Source organism: Sus scrofa, chromosome 6, assembly GCF_054392235.1.
Source record: "Sus scrofa isolate SSC_HxYL_T2T_F1_AM1 chromosome 6, Sscrofa_HxYL_maternal_Yorkshire_Landrace_v2.0, whole genome shotgun sequence".
Taxonomy (NCBI): Eukaryota; Metazoa; Chordata; class Mammalia; order Artiodactyla; family Suidae; genus Sus; species Sus scrofa.
Window position 1 is genome coordinate 98,346,322 of NC_139388.1, and position 21,403 is coordinate 98,367,724.

General features: G+C 46.7%; 1 protein-coding gene across 1 annotated transcript in view; it reads right to left on the reverse strand.

Moving 5' to 3' along the window:
* INPP5B (inositol polyphosphate-5-phosphatase B) overlaps positions 1-21,403 on the reverse strand; it is a 59,056-nt gene that overhangs the window by 948 nt on the left and 36,705 nt on the right. Inside the window, 11 exon segments of the mRNA XM_084963948.1 lie at positions 560-671; positions 1,992-2,119; positions 2,781-2,865; positions 4,902-5,015; positions 7,740-7,975; positions 9,544-9,706; positions 11,427-11,537; positions 14,392-14,527; positions 15,712-15,821; positions 18,652-18,763; positions 20,224-20,411. Coding sequence (XP_084820074.1) covers positions 560-671; positions 1,992-2,119; positions 2,781-2,865; positions 4,902-5,015; positions 7,740-7,975; positions 9,544-9,706; positions 11,427-11,537; positions 14,392-14,527; positions 15,712-15,821; positions 18,652-18,763; positions 20,224-20,411 — 1,495 coding nt within the window.

Here is a 21,403-nt window from a genome sequence, read left to right on the forward strand (position 1 = left end):
CCTTAAAAAAGCTATTTGAGGGCGTTCTCATTGTGGCTCAGCAGTAATGAACCCAACCAGTATCCATGAGGACATAGGTTCGATCCCTGGCCTCACTCAGTAGATTTAGGATCCAGCGTTGCTGAGAGCTTATGGCTTAGGTCACAGATGTGGCTCAGATCTGGCATTGCTATGGCTGTGGTGCAGGCCTGGAGCTGCAGCTCTGATTTGACCCCTAGCCTGGGAACTTTTCATATGCCGTGCCTGCAGCCCTAAAAAGACAAAAACCAAAAAACAACTATTTGAGGAGTTCCTGCTGTGATGCAGTAGGTTAAGGACCTGGCATTGTCACTGCAGCAGCTTGAGTTGGGGCTGTGGCACAGGTTTGATCCCTGGCCCAGGAAGGTCCGCATGCTATGAGAGTGGCCAAAGAAAAAAGAAAAATCTATCTGAGGGTAATCCTGGCCCACAGCTTGAGATTTCAGTTCTACTGCAGTGGACTAGGGCCCTTCCTCAACTATTTTCTCATAATGAGTCCCTTGTTTGCAGATATGCTTTCCACACACATTTGGCAGCTTACCTAGAATATTACCATCCAAATGATTTCTTGCTGAATTTTTCAGCAGTTCTTGCAAAAACGCCATCAGGTAGGTGAAGACATTTCTGTGGCATGCGGGGAGAGTAGTGATGACCTAAAAGAGCAAGAAGTGGGGTTTGTCTTTTCATTCATTCATTCGCCAAGTATCTGTATTCCAGGGACTGAATACATGATCCAAATACATGAGTAAAACTATGCACAGAAAACCTTGATCCTTGCACTTGGCACAAGGGCCAAAAGAGAAACACAGATCAAGTACTATATGAACTTAGGGGTCAAACTTCTAACTGCACTTTCTCAAAAGAATTAAAGGTACAGAAAACATTTTAGCTTGGTCTTAAATATGAGAGGGCTGGACTTAAGGGGGTGAGGACCAGTGTATTTAGAGTAAAATAAAGTGTAGAAAAAGGCAAGATAAGGAAATCAGTGAGATAACACGAGAGAAGACCTTGTGAGAAAATTCTGGCAGGAGCACTACTGTTTGAACAGGCCTTAAGCCTGGAAGGGCTGATCAGGCTGGAATTCACTGAGTACTCTCATTATCTGCATATCAGAATCGGTTGAGAAGCTTGTACAAAACATATTCCCAAAGAGGTTTTGATTCAGTGGATATGGGGTAAAGTTCTGGAACTTGTTAGCATGTTTTCTAGATTATTCTGCCGTGGCCTGTTACATATATGAATTACTAGAATAGATGATAAAAAGTCCAGAAAATTTGTTTAAGAAAATCCTTAATTGGCAAGGAGAGTGTTTCTGACCAACAGAGACATGATGAAAGCTTAAGAAACCACAATCTATGAGTTCCCGTCGTGGCTCAGAGGAAATGAATTTAATATCCATGAGGACGAAGGTTCAATCCCTCATCTTGCTCAGTGGGTTAAGGACCTGGAGATGCTGTGAGCTGTGGTGTAGCTGCAGACAGGGCTCAGAGCTGGTGTGGCTGTGGCTGTGGCATAGGCCAATGGCTACAGCTCCGATTCAACCCCTAGCCTGGGAACCTCCATATGCCATGGGTGTGGCCCTAAAATAATAAATAAATAAATAAGAAACCACAATCTAATTGCAGAAGGCAAAGCAAATCAGCAGAGAGAGAGCCAGAATGCAGGGTCTTGAACCTAGGTAAGTGGAATAAGAATGGGAGACAGATGAGTGACAGATCAAGGGGACTGAGCGTGTGGGAAGGGAGGAGGGGAGGAGTCAGAAATGACTCAGGTTTCTGGGTTGAGTCCCTGGAATTAAGGTGATGCCATAGAAAGAAAAAGGGACCTGAGAGGAAGAACAGGTTTGGGAAGGAAAGACTTGGAGTCAGGTTTCTGACACTGCATTTAGGGGCTGGCACCCACTTTGTTCCCTCAGGCCCCAGGAGACCCAGGGCTCCATCATGAACACACCCATGCTCACCGCTTCCCCTCACCTGGTTACTTGCTGTGAGGTTGCCAGAACACTCCAAGCAGCTTCGGTAGGCCCTGTAACAGATGACGGGCTCTGGCAGGCTCTCCAGGAAAAGCAGCAGGGCTTCGGCTACGGAATGATTGCTAGCAGCTTTGGTCCCAGCGTTAAGGAATGGGTGATGCCACTGCCAGGGTCATTGTTAGGAAAAGGCCCAGGAGCCAGCACATGCCAGGGTGCTGCCTGCCCGGCCAGGCTCTCTGCTCAGAGCTGGGATGCCAGCCTGGCATCTTTGAAGGGGCCAAGCTATCTGTCAGCTCAGCCGGGCCCCCTTGAATTCCTGCTATATTGGTTGCTTAAAGTTGTCAAGTCTTCTCTACGCAAACTTTAAGTAGGAAAAACATGGCAGCTGAGGACAGAATATCTGATTTTGAGCCTTAAATTATCATCCCTTCCTTTTGTTCACCTCACTCACATTCACACACACACACAAGCATGTGTCCATGCACACGGGCGTGTATACACAAATGTCTGAAGGAGGAGTTTCTGCTGTGGCTCAGCGGTAACAAACCCAACTAGCATTCATGAGGATGCGGATTCGATCCCTGGCCTCACTCAGTGGGTTAAGGATCCGGTGTTGCTGTGAGCTGTGATATAGGTCTCAGACAAGGCTCAGATCTGGCGTGGCTGTGGCTGTGGCTAGCAGCTACAGCTCCAATTCGAATCCTGGTCTGGGAATGTACATATTCTGCATGTGCAGCCCTGCTAAGACAGAAAACAAAAACAAAAACAAACACGAATGTCTGAAGGATACAGAGGTGATCGATTGTCCCAGTATCCAAACAGTCCCTGATATGTTCAAATTCCAAGCGCAGGCCTGGCTGCTGAAACAGATCTTCCTGAAAAAGGAAAGAAAGTCACAAAATAACTGTATTTTCAGAAAAGCAGCAATGATTTCTTGACCTACAAATACAATCACTAGCAGAGTATAAAAAGGGGCAGGGTCTTGAGGTCTTTGAACCCGACTAGTGGATGAGCTGATGCAGGCGGATGTGGCTAATGCACCTCACAGGCCTTCCCGGGCTCCCACACCAGGTCACGAGCATAGACACCTATTACAAAACTGCGTACGGCACACCAAACACATCGATAAGATCCAACCACAGGGAAAACTTTAAAGTAGCTATGTTTCTTGCAGTGTTATGGAGGGATTAACCACACAGAAAAAAACAAACAAAAAAAAAAACTGAAGACAATATATCATTTATAAGATGGAGAAAGTTAAAAAGGCATCTCAGGAGTTCCCGTCGTGGCGCAGAAGTTAACGAATCCGACTAGGAACCATGAGGTTGCGGGTTCGGTCCCTGCCCTTGCTCAGTGGGTTAAGGATCCGGCGTTGCCATGAGCTGTGGTGTAGGTTGCAGACGCGGCTCGGAGCCCGTGTTGCTGTGGCTCTGGCATAGGCCGGTGGCTAAAGCTCCAATTAGACCCCTAGCCTGGGAACCTCCATATGCCACGGGAACGGCCCAAGAAATAGCAAAAAAAAAAAGACAAAAATGGAGTTCCCGTCGTGGCGCAGTGGTTAACGAATCCAACTAGGAACCATGAGGTTGCAGGTTCGGTCCCTGCCCTTGCTCAGTGGGTTAACGATCTGGCGTTGCCGTGAGCTGTGGTGTAGATTGCAGATGCGGCTTGGATCTCGCGTTGCTGTGGCTCTGGCGTAGGCCGGAGACTACAGCTCCGATTGGACCCCTAGCCTAGGAACCTCCATATGCCGAGGGAGCGGCCCAAGAAATAGCAAAAAGACAAAAAAAAAAAAAAAAGGCATCTCAGTGCTTTGAGAAAATGAGATTATGGCAATAAAAGTATTTCCCTGAGTCCTTATATTCGTTTTATAAAATGATTCAATGCCCTGTAACTGAACAATATTACGTGTATTACACAAAAGTTACACCTGAAAGGAACTCTGCAGAGAAGGTAGATTAGCAAAGACCTTAAGAATGTGACTTTGAAAGTCCCCTTGTGGTTCAGTGGATCCGGTGTTTTCATTGCTGTGGCTCTGGTTACAGCTGTGGCGCAGGTTTGATCCTTGGTCCAGGAACTTCCATATGCCTCAGGTGCAGCCAAATTAAAAAAAGAATGTGACTTCTATAGACTCCCTGGGTTCAAGTCCCAATCCTGCCCATCTGTCGCTTTGGGACCCTGGCCAAGTTACTGAACATTTCTGGGGATCCGTTTCCTCATCTGACAGCTACTGTGAGAACTAAGTGAGGCCGTGCTGTAAAACACTCAGCACAGGGTTTGGGACGTTGTAACGCTCAGTAACTCTGAGAGGGAAAGTGGAGAAAGACCATCCCGAGGATGCAGCTTGCTACCAAGTGGCAGAGCTGCAGCAGATGATAGAGTTTCTATTGGTCTCGTTGGGACCCAGAGGGATGAGTCAGTGAAACTGACCAATCTGATCTCATGAAGCTTTTGCTAAACTCACTCTAGAAATCAAGCTTCCTGACTCATGGCCCAGAGGCTCCATCTGGTCCCCTGCCTGGCTGGCTTGTCAACAAGTGAGCCCCTCCCATTCCCAGAAGCTTTCGAGAGTTCCCGAAAAGGACATCAGGCTGACATCCTGAGAAGTCTTCAGAGGGCTCTCTACCTGGGGGACCCCAGAGGCCAGGGGAGGGAATACACTGTGCTGGGAAAGGCCTTCCTGTGCAAAGCTGCTTCCCCCCCTCCTCCGGGGCAGGGTGGTGGAATCGAGTGCTGTATGTAATTCTTAATATGTAATGAACCTACATGCCCCTCATCCAGTCCCTGTAAAGAACAGCTTTCCACAGGTTCTGCAGGGGAAAAGCTTTTTAGGCCCAAAGTTCTCAGGGCTGATGCTCTTTCTCAAGGCAGGCTGGCCTCCATCAGGTGTGACTGCTTCACCACCACCTACCTGCTGGATGGCGTTTCGGTACAGGTAATCAACCATCATCCAGAGCTCTTTGGGGATATCCATGGGTTTCTCCAAATGACTCCCATCATCTTCAGTCTGTAGTTGCATTAAAGTCTGAAAGGAAATTAAAAGCATGACAAGAAGGTCCACCAATGGCACTTCTGCCTGGCTGACTTCAGGAGAATGCAGTACATGGAGAAGCAAACCTATGGAAGAAGGGAAGTGTTTCAATGTCCCTCAGCAAACGTTCAGCATGCAAAAGTGAAATCAGGTGGCACGAGCAAGGTGCCAAAGGTGACTTTGAGAATTGGGAGTGGCTTTTGGCAAGCAGTTCCAATGAAGAAGGTAAAATGTGCATCATCTTAGAAAAAACACCCTGCCTAGAGCGTTTCACTGTCAGAAGCAGAGAGATGGTGTGGTCTGGTGGGGGAAAAAAAGCAAGACTTGGGAATCCAGAAATCCAAATACAAGGTCCAGATCCAGTATTAACTTGCCACAAGACCCATGACAAATCACTTCCCTTATTGGGCCTCTGTTTTCAAGAGTCCCTAAATTTTAATTTTTTAACTTTTTCTGGCTACACCTGTGGCATGAAGAAGTTTCTAGGTCAGGGGTCGAACAGGCGCCACACCTGAACCACAGCAATGACAATGCTGAATCCTTAACCCACTTTGCCACCAGGGAACTCCAAGAGTCCCTAAATTTTAAAATGCAATGGAAGGAATTCCCATTGTGGCCCAGCAGGTTACGATCCAAACTAGGAACCATGAGGTTGCGGGTTCGATCCCTGGCCTTGCTCAGTGGGTTAAGGATCTGGTGTTGCCATGAGCTGTGGTGTAGGTCACAGCTGTGGCTAGGATCTGGCATTGCTATGGCTGTGGTGTAGGGGGGCAGCTGCAGCTCTGATTTGAGACCCTATAGCCATATGCTGCAGGTGCAGCCCTAAAAAAAGCAAAAAAAAACCCAAAAAACAAACAAACAAAAAATGCAATGGAAGAAAAAAGAAAAGCATACCTATTATCAAAAATCTGAAGAAAAAAAAATCTGCAACAAACTAGGCCCCCTGTATCAGAATCGTCTCCATAGCCTTTAAGATCTCAGAAAATTTAGTTTAGAATGATAAACAACCAAGTAATAATTAAAACAGAAAAAGGATAATATTGCAGGCCAGGGAAATTTCATTATCTTAGTATTTATGGCTGAATTTCTCTGATATTTTATGTATGAAAGACTGAAAAATGTGGCAATAATACTTTGCAGCTTTTCCCATCAAGAAGTAGAGTATTTCCCCATCCCTAGAATCTGGGCTGACCTCTCAACTTGTTCTGCCCTATAAAATGTGGCAGAAGTGGTACCATGCAAGTTTTGGAGCCTGAGCTATGAGAGGCCTTACAAGCTTCTGCTGTCTTTTTTTTTTTTTTTTTTTTTTTTTGTCTTTTTAGGGCTGCTCCTGTGGCATATGGAGGTTCCCAGGAAAGGGGCTGAATCAGAGCTACAGCTGCCGGCTTACGCCATAACCACAGCAATGCCAGATCCAAGCCACGTCTACAACTTACACCACAACTCACAGCAAAGCCGGATCCTTAACCCATTGAGCAAGGTCAGGGATCGAACCCGTATCCTTATGGATATTAGTCAGATTTTTTTCGGCTGAGTCATAAGAGGAATGGAAATTCCAAAAAAAAAAAAAATTTTTTTTTTTTTTAAATAAGCTCTGGCTGGTTTTATTAAAGAAAAATTGTGCATGATTTACTTTTCACCAGTCTGTTCTGGCATGCTTCTAATATGAGAATCACTGGATCAATGAGAGCCAGTATGCACACTCTGCAGTATTTTCTACATGCTATGTCCAATTCAATATGACTGCCACTGTAGCCATGAACACCAGTTTTGGCCAACACAGAATAATATTCTATTTCAGATTCCCTCAAGGCTAGGCAGTTGCTGGCAAGAATGACCAGTTTCCTTTTCTTTTTTCTTTCTTTCTTTTTTTTTTTTTTTGCTTTTTAGGGCCACACTCATGGCATATGGAGGTTCCCAGGCTAGGGGTCAAATCAGAGCTAAAGCTGCCGGCCTACACCACAGCCACAGCAACGCCAGATCCTTAACCCATCGAGCAAGGCCAGGGATCAAATCTGCAACCCCATGGTTCCTAGTCAGATTCGTTAACCACTGAGCCACAATGGGAACTCCAAGAATGACCAGTTTCACTTTGCCTTGTCTGATTATATTCAGTGTCTGCTTGTACCCCAGCACATACTTTTCACCTTTCATAATGAGTTGGAGCTGAGAGTTGACTGACTTCAGTGACTTTTTCATCTTCTTTGCGGCTACCACCTTCCTGCCTTAGTTGTGGGGCACCTCAACCAAGAGAAGCCACCAAGATGGCCAGGGATCAAGAAAGGCTATTCTCACACCCTTACTACCACTTGGAAATGCACAGACCAACACTCATGGGCCAACGCATGGGTGATGAAGCCCATGTGGAAGGAGAGGTCCAGGGAGCAGCCAACACCAAGACAAGGGAGGGAGGCCTCTTGGACGTGGGGGGCCATCACCGCTACCATTTGACTGCAACCACACAAATGAGCCTGGGGGGACCAGCAGAAGAGCCACACTGGGAACTCACAGTCATGAGAAGCAATAACTTGCTCTTGTTTTAAACCACTGATAATATCAGGGTGCTTATTTAATAGGAATATATAATCGATATAGTCTGCCAACTCTATGGAGGCTAAGAAATTCTCCGGTCCCTGAGAAGGTAGGCACAGGAATATCTTGTTTGATTGGCTTGGCTGCTACATAGTTCTAGATGTCTCCTTGCAGCACAGAACTCACCAGGTGTCTAATAGTTTCTAGGGGCAGGTCCAAGATGGGCTCCTTCATGTAGCACAGGGTGTGAATGGGCGATCCAAAACAGCTGGGCATGTAGTTCCCAGACACAGACAAAAAGTAGTCCTTTCCCCTATCCAAGTGCAGAACCAGAATGTCCTCGATTTTGTCTTCACCCGAGTTGAGCTTGGTCGCTGTGGTCTTATTTACAAATAGTTCCAATTCAATCTTAATGATAGAATCTGAAAAAATTAGAAATTAAAAAGTAATGCTTAAAAAATACAAAAACAAAAATAAAATAAAATAAAAGTTCATTGCAGCACTTTTTTCAATAGCCAAGACATGGAAACAACCTAAATGTCCATCGACAGAGGAGTGGATCCAGAAGATGTGGTACATATACACAATGGAATATTACTCAGCCATTAAAAAGGAATGAAATACTGGCATTTTTAGCAACATGGATGGACCTAGAAATTATCATGCTAAGTGAAGTCAGCCATACAATGAGACACCAACATCAAATGCTTTCACAGACATGTGGAATCTGAAAAAAGGACAGACTGAACTTCTTTGCAGAACAGATGCTGACTCACAGACATTGAAAGACTTATGGTCTTCAGAGGAGACAGTTTGGGGGATGGAGGGATGTGCTTGGGTTGTGGGATGGAAATCCTGTGAAACTGGATTGTGATGATCGTTATACAACTACAGATGTGATAAAAAAATAAAATAAAATAAATAAACGTTATGTTTGAGATATGCATTCCAAAAAAAAAAAAAAGTAGTGCTGGTTGGCAAGAAGCCAAGAGAAAAGGTGAAGGGAGAAGACAGGCAGGAAGAGAGTCAGGCCAACAGGGTTACAGAGAGAAAATGAGAGGTGTCAGCCCTCCAACCAGAATTTACCTGCTCAGCATTCAGGAGACACATGAACAAGGAGTTTATAGCCCAAGGGGGATATGGAAACAAAACCATGAATAGGTAACTCTTATGAAAGCTGTGTTCTAAGTGGCACAGCTCAAGCGAGAAATTATTATATATTTTTTTAGGGCCACGCCTGTGGCATATGGAAGTTCCCAGGCCAGAGATCGAAATGGAGCTGCAGCTGCCAGCCTACACCACAGCTCACAGCAACAACAGATCCTTAACCCACTGGGGAGGCTGGGGATTGAACCCGAGTCTTCACGGATACTAGTCGGATTCTTAACCTGCTGGGCCACAAGGGAACTCCAAGAAATTATTAATATGATCAGAAGGCGTGGATCAAAGAGCTTGCCCTGAGCCAGGTCAGATGATGACACTTGATCTGGCAGAAAATATAACACGTTATCAGCCTGTGAGCTGTCTGCAAAACAGGCTTAACCTCTCTACCTCACAGCACAACACAATGCCAAGGAGGAGCTAGGGGAAAGACATGGGTAGTGACTTCTAGGGCCAGATATCATTTCTGGATTATCACCCCATTGTCTTTCGCCACAAGAGCAGACAGCTGGGAGTTGAACTGTGAGGCAGAGTGGAAGTGTTTCCTTACACACCAGCACGTGCTCCACAGCCACCCTGTGCTTTCTCTTTGAGTGAAATTAAGGAGCATACACACAGGTTGAGACTGAGAAGGTTTGGGGGGCTGAACTCACTCAGGCTCTTTACCATTTAAAATTTTATTTATGGATGGTTCAGCCACAGGGCTTTGAAAAGCTTCAGGCAGACAACGAAACACTCAGAAACAAACAGCTCATTCCGGGAAATGAGCAAAGATAGAGTAGGGTGTTCCCCAAACCAGCGACCAGAAACCTGGGAACAGAGGCCTTACCCGGCAGGAGGAACCCTCGGCTGGGGTTGGCGTTCAGCCACCTCTTACAGTAAGACTCTTCATCAGGCTTGTTGATGAATTCAAATTGACACGGCACTGGTCCATTCTGAATGGTAAAGGATTCTACTTGGAGTTGCATGAACTTCACGTTCTGAAAACAGAACTGGGAACAAGCCCGGGACCAGTCAGACCAGCAAGCTCTCCTTAGCAACCTGCCCAGCCACTCCAACTGGGCCAGCCCTGTCCTCTCCAGAAAAAAAAACCAAGGACCATCGCTTTTAAATCATGTTTCTGCTTTTCAGTATTCACCTGGAAGGCCAGAGCTACCACAAAAGACCAGGTGTCTGTGGTTTTGGTTTTGGTTTTTCCTTTTTAGGGCCATACCCTTGGCATGTGGAAGTTCCCAGGCTAGGGGTGGAACTGGAGCTGCTGCTGCCAGCCTAAATACACCACAGCCACCGCAATGCAGGATCCAAGCCACATCTGTTACCTATGCCAGAGCCTGTGGCAATGCCAGATCCTTAACCCACAGAGCGCAGCCAGGGATCGAACCCATATCCTCATGGATACTAGTTGGGTTCTGAACCTGCTGAGCCATTGACGGGAACTCCCAGTTGTCTATGTTCAACTAAAACTCATGTTGTTTTATAAATAAATTTCCTGGAGGAATCAAAGTTTGCATATTCTTTTTTGTTTTTTTGCCTTTGTCTTTTGAGGGCCACAACCGCGGCATATGGAGGTTCCCAGCCTAGGGGTCAAATCAGAGATAGAGCTGCCAGCCTACACCAGAGCCACAGCAATGCCAGATCCAAGCTGTGTCTGCAACCTACACCATAGCTCATGGCAATGCCAGGTCCTTAACCTACTGATCGAGGCCAGGGATCGAACCCACAACCTCATGGTTCCTAGTTGGATTTGTTTCTGCTGCGCCACAACAGGAACTCCAAAGTTTACATATTCTATACCCAAAGACCATTTCCAATACATCCTTCACAAATTCACCTCTGAAACATGAAAATCAAGCTCATCCTTCCAAGTAGCTGGATGAATGGGGCATTAAAACTGCCCTCACCATGAATTCTTATTTAACTGAACTTTTGGTAATGATTCTGAGTGATCTACGCTGTGGCACTTCTTTTTTTTTTTTTTTTTTTTTTTCATAGTTTTAGGGCCACACCCAAAGCATGTGGAGGTTACCAGGCTAGGTATGGGCTGCCAGCCTACACCACAGCCATAGCAACACCAGATCTGAGCCGCATCTGTCTGTGATCCACACCACAGCTCACGGCAACACCAGATCCTTATCCCAATGGGCAAGGCCAGGGATCGAACCTGCATCTTCATGGATGCTAGTCAGATTCGTTTCCGCTGAGCCATGACGGGAACTCCTATGCTATGGCACGTCTATGAAAAACCTTTAGCCCTAACCTGGCTTCTCCCAACACCCATTACCTTTCCCCACTGCCTTCCCTCCCCTCAACTCATACATATTCAAAACTTTGGACTTAATTTAATTTCAAAGTATCAGTAGGAAGACAAACCCAAGGCAAGAATACAGAGCAGCTATGCGAAAATCCGAAGAGACACGCTTTGGATCCTCTATGCTGTAATTTAACTCATGGATGGCCCATGTGTGGATGAAATATATGAGCCACAAAAAGTTACTGGCTTCTGGTTTGAAGATCAGGAGGTGAACAAAATCTACAACAACAACCCCTCTCTTGTCAGCTAGCATCATCAGCCTCACTTTATCGAGAAGCAACTGATCAAGGAAGACTAGAGTTCAGTAATCCGACAGGTGCCTCTTGGAATTCTGAGCTCTAGGAGATGAGGTTTACATTCTCTGAAGAGAAGAGCCTGATGCCTCAGCACGTCCTTCCTACCTCTCGCCTGGACAGGGACACAGAAGGGATGTTGGCATTTTCCAGCTTATCCAGGGAGCGAACAATCTCCTCCAGAGTCTTCCGATAAAGCTCTTCATTTACGACTCTCACCTGGAAGGGAGAGAGCAGAGACTGAGTGCCTTGCCTTCTGCCTACTTCCTCTCTTCCAAAAGAGAGGACATTCCCGGCCTCGGGAAACAGCAGTTGAGAGCAGCTGAGTGAATATGAAATAGATGTAATTAATGAATAAAGAATCCAATTAACAATAGAGGTAGAAGGGTTCCCCAAGAGGCAAAGCTTGTGCTAAAAATCAACTGCTCCCTGATTAGCAGAAAGAAGATGCTGGAGTAAAAGCCTGGTTGGCAGTTCTGTCAGGTCTTCAGCCGAGGGCAGCAAGATGCCCAGCGTCTGGCTCTGCTATACTGGCTATTATGACTGGCCTGCCATGAGGAGCTTCTCTAGGGCTTTCATTTATTTTAGTTTATTTTGCTTTTTTAGGACAAATCATATGACACATGGAAGCAATCAGGCTAGGGGTCGAATAGGAGCTACAGCTGCCTGCCTACGCCACTGCCACAGCCATGTGGGATCTGAGCCATGTCTTCAACCTACATCAAAGCTCACAGCAAGGCCAGGTCTTTAACCACCTGAGCAAAGCCAGCGATGGAACCAGCATTCTCAGGGATACTAGTCTGTTTCATTACCAATGAGCCACAGCAGGAACTCCTGGGGCTTTGATTCAAAGCAGCGTTTCCTGGAGTTCCCACCGTGGCTCAGTGTAAATGAATCCATGAGGATGCAGGTTCTATCCCTGGCCTTGCTCAGTGAATTAAGGATCCAGCTGTGGTGTAGGTGGCAGACATGGCTCAGATCTGGCGTTGCTATGGCTGTGGTGTAGGCCAGCAGCTACAGCTCCAATTTGACCCCTAGCCTGGGAACCTCCATATGCTGCTGGTGAGGCCCTAAAAAGACAAAAAAATTAAAAATAAAAAAAATAAAGCAGCATCTCTTGGGCCTTTTAACCTGTGCTCCATCAGCCAAGAAGATTTTTTTCAGGCTTTCCTTCCTGTATTTTGAATTATAAACACAATTTTTATCATTTTCCAATAATAAAACTTCAGTTATAACATTTATTAGGCTTTTTTTCTCTCTTTTTTTTTTTTTTTTTTGGCCATGCCCATGGCATGCAGAAGTTCCTGGACCAGGGATTGAACCTGAGCTACAGCAGTGACAACACCAAATTCTTAACCACTAAGTCACTGGAGAACTCACAATCAGGCTTTTTTTCAAAACACTCGCACCCTCATAGATCCTGATGTGCCACTACCTGCACCCTTGAGAACTGGTCCTCTAAAGATAAACGCAGAAGTCGCCAAAGAAGAGATAGAAAAGGAGAATAAATAAAAAGGCGTTGAAGGAGTTCCATTCAAGGCTCAGCAATAACAAACCCGACCAGTATCCATGAAGATGCAGGTTCGATCCCTGGCCTTGTTCAGTGGGTCAAGGATCTAGTATTGCCCTGAGCTGTGGTATAGGTCACAGATGCAGCTTGGATCTGGTGTCGCTGTGGCTGTGGCATAGGCCAGCAGCTGTAGCTCTGATTTGACCCCTAGCCTAGGAATTTCCATATGCTGTGGGTGCAGCCCTAAAAAGCAAAAAAAAAAAAAAGACATTCAACTTCGCTAGTAATCAGGGAAATGTGATTTACGAGTATCTTTCTCTTTTACCTCACTGAGTTGGCAGAAAATTTAAAAGACTGATAAAACCCAGTATTAGCCAGCTTGTGGGAAAATCAGGTCACACATGGTTGGTAGTTTAAAATGGTAGGGATTGTTGGGAGGATAATTTAGCAGGCTCAAATAAATTTAGAATACATTTTTCTTTGAACTACTAATTTTACCTCTAGGAATTTCACTCTCTAGAAATAGCCACACTGGTATATATGAAGAGTGATCATTATGGCATATAATGGCACAATTTCGGAAACAACTTGGGATCTGAGTCTTATCTGCAACCTATGCTGCACCTTGCAGCAATGCTGGATCCTTAACTCACTGTGCGAGGCCAGGGATCAAATCTGCGTCCTCATGGATACTAGTCAGATTCATTTCTGCTGAGCCACTACTGGAACTTGTTTGCTTTTTATGGCTGCACCTGTAGCATATGGAAGTTCCCAGGCTACAGACTGACTCAGAGCTGCAGCTGCCAGCCTACATCTCAGCCACAGCAACTTGGGATCAGAGCATCGTCTTCGACTTATACCACAGCTCTCAGCAATGCCAGATCCTTAACCCAGAGATCAGAGCCGGGGATCAAATCCACATCCTCACAGAGACAACATGGGGTCCCTAATTCACTGAGCCACAACGGGAACTCCTTTTTATTTTTTTTAATTTGGCTGCATCCACAGTTTGTGGAAGTTCCTGGGCCAGGCATCAAACCCCAGCCAGAGCAGTGACAACATCAAATCCTTAACCACTAGGCCACCAGGAAACGCCAACACCACTGTCAATCAACTATACCTTAATTTAAAAAGTAAATAAAGGAGTTCCCATCATGGTGCAGTGGTTAACGAATCCGACTAGGAACCATGAGGTTGCGGGTTCGATCCCTGGCATTGCTCAGTGGGTTAAGGATCGGTGTTGCCATGAGCTGTGGTGTGGGTCGAAGACGCGGCTCGGATCCTGCATTGCTGTGGCTCTGCCATAGGCCGGTGGCTACAGCTCCGATTCGACCCCTAGCCTCGGGACCTCCATATGCCGTGGGAGTGGCTCAAGAAAAGGCAAAAGACCAAAAAAAAAAAAAAAAGAAAAAAGAAAAAAAGTAAATAAAAACTAAAAAAAAAAACTTTAAAGGCACTTCCTGGCACTCAAAGTGGACAGAGACCAGAGAGACAAAAGTGGTCTCGGCTGTAGGAACCAATTCCCTAGAGGATGATGACAACAGGCACCCGCCACCCACTTACCCCGATGTCGAACACTGAGCTGACGGGCTTGTGGTCACTGGTCTTCAGGGCCATGTGGCTCTGGTAGCTCAGCTGAGTGATGTTCTTCCCTTTCCAGAGGACCCGGTCACACCAGGCAGGAGCGCGACACTTCTCACTGAAAAGCAAAGCCCACACTGCAATCCTCCCAGGCTCAGCAGCACCTGCCGCCTGGCGAGTGTCCGGGCTCAGCCGGGGATGATGGCACAGGGGCCGGTGATCTGAGAGGGTGGGTGATTTGAGCCCACCGAGGGGTAAAGTGTATCCTGCAGGTGCCACCCAAGACATCTTCGAAAGCTCAAAGCCAAAGCATGGTTCAGAATGACGTTCTGCTCTCTACCCTCCTCTGGGGACCAGGCCAGAGTCAAAGGTATCTGAGAGTGGGCATTCTATGGTCCTCAGAGATGGTGGTCCACACAGGTCATGGATTCCTACTGTCTGGGTTCAAATTCTGCTTCTAGGCTTGGCTGCTTGGGAAGCTCAGTTCCCCAATCTATAAAATGAGGATAATAAATCATATCTATTTCGATGGGTTGTTGAGAAGATTAAATAAGATAATACAAATAAAGTATACTTACTGAACAGTGTGTGGCACCCCATGGGTATTAAAAAAAAAATACATGAACTACTGTGTAACGACCAAGTACAGGCTAAGTTTGTTGGAATCATCATATCACCCTAAGTGTGGCTGGAGGGGAAATGAGTCTCAACCATTATTATGGCAGTTCCTGCCATAGTGCAGTGGGTTAGGAATCTGACTGCAGTGGCTTGGTTTGCTGTGGAGACATGGGTTCAACCTGGGCCGGAGAACTTCCATATGCCATGGGTGCAGCCATTAAAAAAAAGAAGAATTATCACGGAACAAAGACTAAGGCAGTCAACAAGAGAATGGGCAAGAAGGCAGGCTGCTTAATGAACAAATTCTGAGCAAAAATGTTTGATCCGAGGGTGAAATATGGGGAAGAAGTGACAGGAAATCTTCTATCTTCTTCTCTAGGTCCATGAGGGCAGGTGCTTCCATAACTTTCTTTTATCTTTTCTTTCTTTTTTTTTTTTTTGTCTTTTTAGGGCCGCACCCACGGCATATGAAAGTTCCAAGGCGAGGGGTCAAATCAGAGTCGAATCTGCAACCTACACCACAGCTCACAGCAATACCAGATCCTTAACCCACTGAGCAAGGCCAGGGATAGAACCTGAGTCCTCATGTATACTCGGGTTCATCGCCACTGAACCACCACGGGAACTCTCTGTAACTTTCTGAATTGTCATTGGCTCAGCTGTCTGAAGACACCCCTAACGTACCTGGTATCCCAGTCATCGGAGCCAGTATCATACTTATAGGTGGGCTGGAACGTGAGCTCACCCTCGCTGAAGCCTTCAAAGACAGCCTTTGCAGCCACCTGAGCTCTCAGCTATGCAAGAGGATGGAAGGGGAAAAAAAAGTCTCAGGATGAAATTGAATTAGCAGAGGAAAGGAAATCAGACTGGAATCCAAACCCTAACCTAAAGGCAAGGCCCATGAGAAAGCTTTTCCGTATGATCCTGAGTTAGTTAACTCCTAGGAAGAGGAGCATGCTGGGCGGTCCTCTACCTGTTCTTCTGTTAGACAGTTTTTAAGGCTCTCTTGTAAAAACATACCCTCATCCAAGGGGTCAGAGTATGTTCCTTGAGGATGAGGTACCAATGGACAGTTTTTCTCTTCCAGCTGTTAAACACTTCCTCTGGGTAGCACAGCTGTTCCAATTATGCAGAGGGACAGAACTGCATAGAAAAAGTTCTAGAGGAGTCCCTGCTGTGGCACAGTGGTTCAAAGATCTGGCATTATCTCTGTGGTGGCCCAGGTTCGATCCCTGGCCCAGCACAGTGGGTTAAGGACCTGGTGTTGCCACAGCTGTGGCATAGGCTGCAGCTGCAGCTTGGATTCAATCCCTGACAGAGGAACGTCCATAAGCCATGGGTGTGGCTGAAAAAGAAAGCTCTGGAAAGATACAATCCAGAAAGCAAAGGGGAACTTCCACGTACGTGGAAATATATAATAGAAATACACCCAATTATGAATTAAACTTAAATGAAATCAAGTTTTTTTGGTTTTTTCTTTTATTTTTAAATTTTATTTTATCTTATTTTTGCTTTTTAGGGCTGCGATCGAGGCACATGGAGATTCCCAGCCTAGAGGTTGAATCAGAGCTATAGCTGCTGGCCTACGCCAGAGCCATAGCAACGCAGGATCCAAACCACATCTGCGATCTACACCACAGCTCAGGGCAATGCCAAATCCTTAACCCACTGAGCGAGGCCAGGGATCAAACCCACAACCTCATGGTTCCTAGTCGGATTTGTTTCCACTGCGCCATGACGGGAACTCCTATTTTTTTTTCCTTTAAAGCTGCACCCTCGGCATATGGAAATTCCCGGGCTAGGGGTGGAATCAGAGCTGAGCTGCAGCTGCCGGCCTATACCACACGGCCACAGCCACAGCAACCCTGGATCCGAGCCACATCTGTGGCCTATGCCAGAACTTGGGGCAATGCTGGATCCTTAACCCACTGTGCGAGGCCAGGGATTGAACCCACATCCTCATGGACACTATGTTGGATTCTTAACCAGCTAAGCCACAACTGGAACTCCAAATGAAAACAAGTTTTCAAAGGAGTTTGTCAAATTAGTTATATGAACTCGGGGAAGCTCTGTGCCTTGGTTTTCCCAGCTGTCAAATTTGGATTTATAATAGAATCTGCCTCACAGGACTGCTGCAACGATGAACTGTCAACTTGGAACAGTGCCCGCCACGCTACGATAATAACTAGCATCCTTGCCGCTGAGCTGGTTCTAAGAGCTGCTCCTCAGCAGGTGTTCCTGCCTGCTCTGTGGAGTGAAGAACTGTCAGCTCTAACTCTGGAAATAAGCTCAACTATCCAGGAGATAACAGTTGACATATTCCCTAAAATATGAATTCCTAAAAAAAAAAAAAAAAAACTATTAAGGAGGAAGGAACAGGAAATAATATCAAGTTGGGTACCAGTGTAAGATAATTCTTAAATGGGTGAATATAGGCCTTAAAACCAGCTGGAAAGCAGAGAAACACAGAAAATTGGTACTCTTACTTTAAAAAAAAAGACCAGAAAAGAAGGCCAGAGGAGATGTCATTGAACTACGAGGGAAAACAGAACGCCGCAGTCCAGAAAATAGAGGCAATGAACCGACAGTTATAGCACAGACTGGGTTAATGCTGAAAGGGGGATTAGAGAGAATAATTTACTAAGGAAGGAGCAGAGGAGAAAAATGAGCCAATAAAGAAATTATTCCATAAAGAAAGACATCATAAAATTGAGATTTTTTTTTTCCCTTCAATTGATCTGCCCTGGGGGGTGGGGGAGTAAAAGTAACAGGAAGAATTAGATGAATGACATCATGAAGGTGATTAAAAGGGAGATACAGACTAAAAAGAAAAAGGCCTTGAACAGTTATTCTGAACAACTCTGACTGCCTGAACAGTTTCGGGACCTGTTGAGAGGAGCACCTGAAGAAGGTCAGGGGGGAACAGATTTCTCCTGTCCTGGGAAACGGCTAAGGCTCTGAGGAAGGAACGCCACCGCAGACAAGGGTGGAGAATGGTAGGATACAGAGCTTATTCCTGCAGGAAGTCAAGACAGCCACGCGGAAAAAGAGTGCTGGTTCACACTGGGCAAGGCTGGGGGCTGAGGAGCAAGACCAGGGTGGGGAGCGGGAGGCCCATTTGAAACACTAGCAAATCATCTTAAATACACCAAGGATCTTCGTCATGAGAAGCTTGGTTCCCTTTTGGCCTCAACTCAAATGACTGAATGAATGAATGAATGCATGGAGGAGAGAGAGAGACAGAGAGAGAGAGGGAGAGACAGAGAGAGAGGGAGAGAGAGAGAGGCAGAGAGAGGGAGAGACAGAGAGAGACAGAGAGAGAGAGAGAGAGAGGGAGAGAGAGGGAGAGAGGGGCAAGAGAGAGGGAGGGGGAGAGAGAGGGGGGGAGAGGGAGAGGGAGGGGGAGAGGGAGAGCAGAGTGCACTTGCCCAGAGCCAGTGGGCAGACAGCTGGGGGCAGGTGGTGAGAGCTACAGATGGAAGGAAGGAAGACGGGCATCTGCTCCTCAGGGGAACCTCCCAAGACCAGGAAGAAGACGCTGAGAGCTGGGCTGCCAGGCTTCTCTGTGGCCTCTGGTCGGGGGGTGGGCAGCTGCCTGAAGAGGGCCCAGGCGGCCATTGGTACCTGGTCATACGCATACAGGGTTTGAAAGGCCTTCTCTTCGATGAGCTTTTTCACTTTTTCCACATCCAGCTCTTCTATCCTGTAGTTGAGGTCCCCCAGCCACAAGATCACACTGTGAGGACAGAGCACAAAGGTCACAGGGTTGAGGAGGGACGTCAGCCTCTAGGGATCTGGGCGGGAAAGGGACTCAGGAAATCTCCTCCTCTATGCACAATCCCGTCTAACACTGTGTCTAACACGCTGCTTACTCAATTATCTTGGTCCAGGTTCACTGTAAACAGTTCTGCTTCTCCTTGACTATTTTATTCTTGTATGGCTGGTAGGATAGTCTAATAAGATCTAAAAGCAAGACAAGAACTTATTCCTGGGAAGAGGCAAAAAAGATCAAGTATTGGACGTCCTGTCAATCACTCAGGGACCTCAAACCAGATGAAGCCATGATGTCACCTCTGCCTCCAGACACATGCCAGGCCACAAAACACACTCTCAGCCTTTGTTTCCGGAGCTGGGTTCCTCTGAAACAAAGCTCAACCTCACTAGTGGAGTCTGGGGTCAACCACCACCGTATCATGGGTTGGCTCTTCTGCAGAGTGTGACGGGTGTTTCATCACACCCGCTGCTTTGGGGAAATGAGAATGGGATGTTCCCAAGCAACATCGCACATCCCATAAAGACCGATGCTGCTCGATGTGAAGCCAAGAACCAGGTCATGAGAGAATCCGCATGGCAGTACACACCCACCAAAACGAATGCAAACACATGCTAAAAGCAGACAAACTGCTATGCAAGCTGCAACCTAACAAACTAGGATGCTGCAAGGTCAGCAGAACAAAAGACCCAGCCCATGCTAGGTTCCCTGGAGAAGGAAGACCATCCTGGCAGCTTCCAGAACACCAATGAGCTCAAGACAGTTCTACCACCGCAGCAGACGTGACGAAGCTGGCTCTGTGTCCACGCTGGCAGACACCATGGCCCTAGTGGCTTCCTCCTTGCTATAAAAGAAGGGGCACAAGCTTCAAGTATTACTGTGAAGTCTGAAATTCCAACATGCCTTGAATTTAGACAGAGAGCAAGTATTAGAGAGCAATAAAATAAAGAGAACAGACAAAGATCAGCACAACATGCTCCAAGCAATTGCAACGATGGCTCTGTGAAGTCGAATTGAGGCAAAAGAGACCCAGTGAAGACAGCTCAGGGCAGCCCAATTCTCCATTCCACACGCTTCTGGAGAGAAGAGGCAGACAGGATCCTGAAACACACTTCTACGCCCTGCGCCTGAGACGCTCGTGCCTGGCGGGGGCTTTCCTCATGAGGCTGTATCAAGGTGGACCTGTGCTAAAATAAATCTTATGTGTCTTCCAGGAACAAATGGCGTTTGAGAAAGATTCTAGAGGTCTGCCAGACGGTAGGATGGGAAACTAAAAATTTCCAAGAGATGTAAGGAGAGCTGGCTGGAGTTGTCACTCCAGGAGTGGTGGGAAGCCTTCCCCATCCCCTCCCTAACGACACAGAGGGCCCATGACTCTGCACACCGGGCCTGAAGTGCTGTTTGGGGTGCAAGGCCGGACTCACTCGTGCTTGTTGATGGTGAGAGGGGGGAGGCTTGGGTCCACCTGACAAAACTGCATTCGGGAACAAATGTCCTTGTAGTCCTGGTTCCTTCTCTCGTATTCCTCCGTGTGGGCTGCCAGGTGGGAATTCACAACGCAGATACTGGTGTTGTGAAACCGGAACCGGATCGCCACGCCCCCTTTGTTACCCTGTGAAAGGGAGCCAAAACGTTCACAACTTCAGTATGATGGTCATTTAAACCCGCCGGCTCTCAAAATGTCTTCTCTTAATTAGTCTGCATCATAAACCTGGAAGGTAAGGAAAATAGCGCTAGGGTCTATATTTTACAGGTAGGAAAGCAAATCCAAGAAGGCAGAACAGCTAGCCAATCACCGGCAAGGGTGAGCCCACTTTTCACGAAATCGCAGGCAAACCATACCCTCTCCCTTACCCACGGGAAGCTAAGCTCTCAAGGTAGAACCTAAAAGCTGGACTTTATTTATTTACTTATTTATTTCTGCCTCTTCTAGGGCCCCTCCCACGGCATATGGAGGTTCCCAGGCTAGGGGTCGAAGTGGAGCTGTAGCCACCAGTCTATGCCACAGCCACAGCAACGCAGGATCTAAGCCACGTCTGCGACCCACACCACAGCTCACGGCAACACCAAATCCTTAACCAAATGAGCAAGGCCAGGGATTGAACCCACAACCTCATGGTTCCTACTCAGATTCGTTAACCACTGAGCCATGACGGGAACTCCAAAAGCAGGACTTTAATAGCGTCGAGAAGAAGAGAAAATTGCAAACCTATGATCAGCATTCTCTCATTTCCTTGGTGACCAACATAGTTTCTGCAACATGTCATGAGTTAAATGGGAGGGTCCACTGGAGGCCCTGGGGTGGAGTGGACACAAGGATGCAGGCTAGTTGGACAAATCAGCCAGTATTACTTCACTAATTTCTAAATGGTCTGCTCATTCTATCCCTGCTAGGTCACAAGGGTACACAGTTCATCTGATAAAGCCAGCACCCTTAAACTGGGACTCGTGTAGTCATGGTACCATGAGAAGCAGAGTCAAAACCTTAGGGACTGGGAGTTCCTGTCATGGCTCAATGGTTAACAAACTCAACTAGGATCCATGAAGATTTGGGTTTGATCCCTGGCCTCACTTAGTGGGTTAAGGATCTGGCGTGTCTGTGAG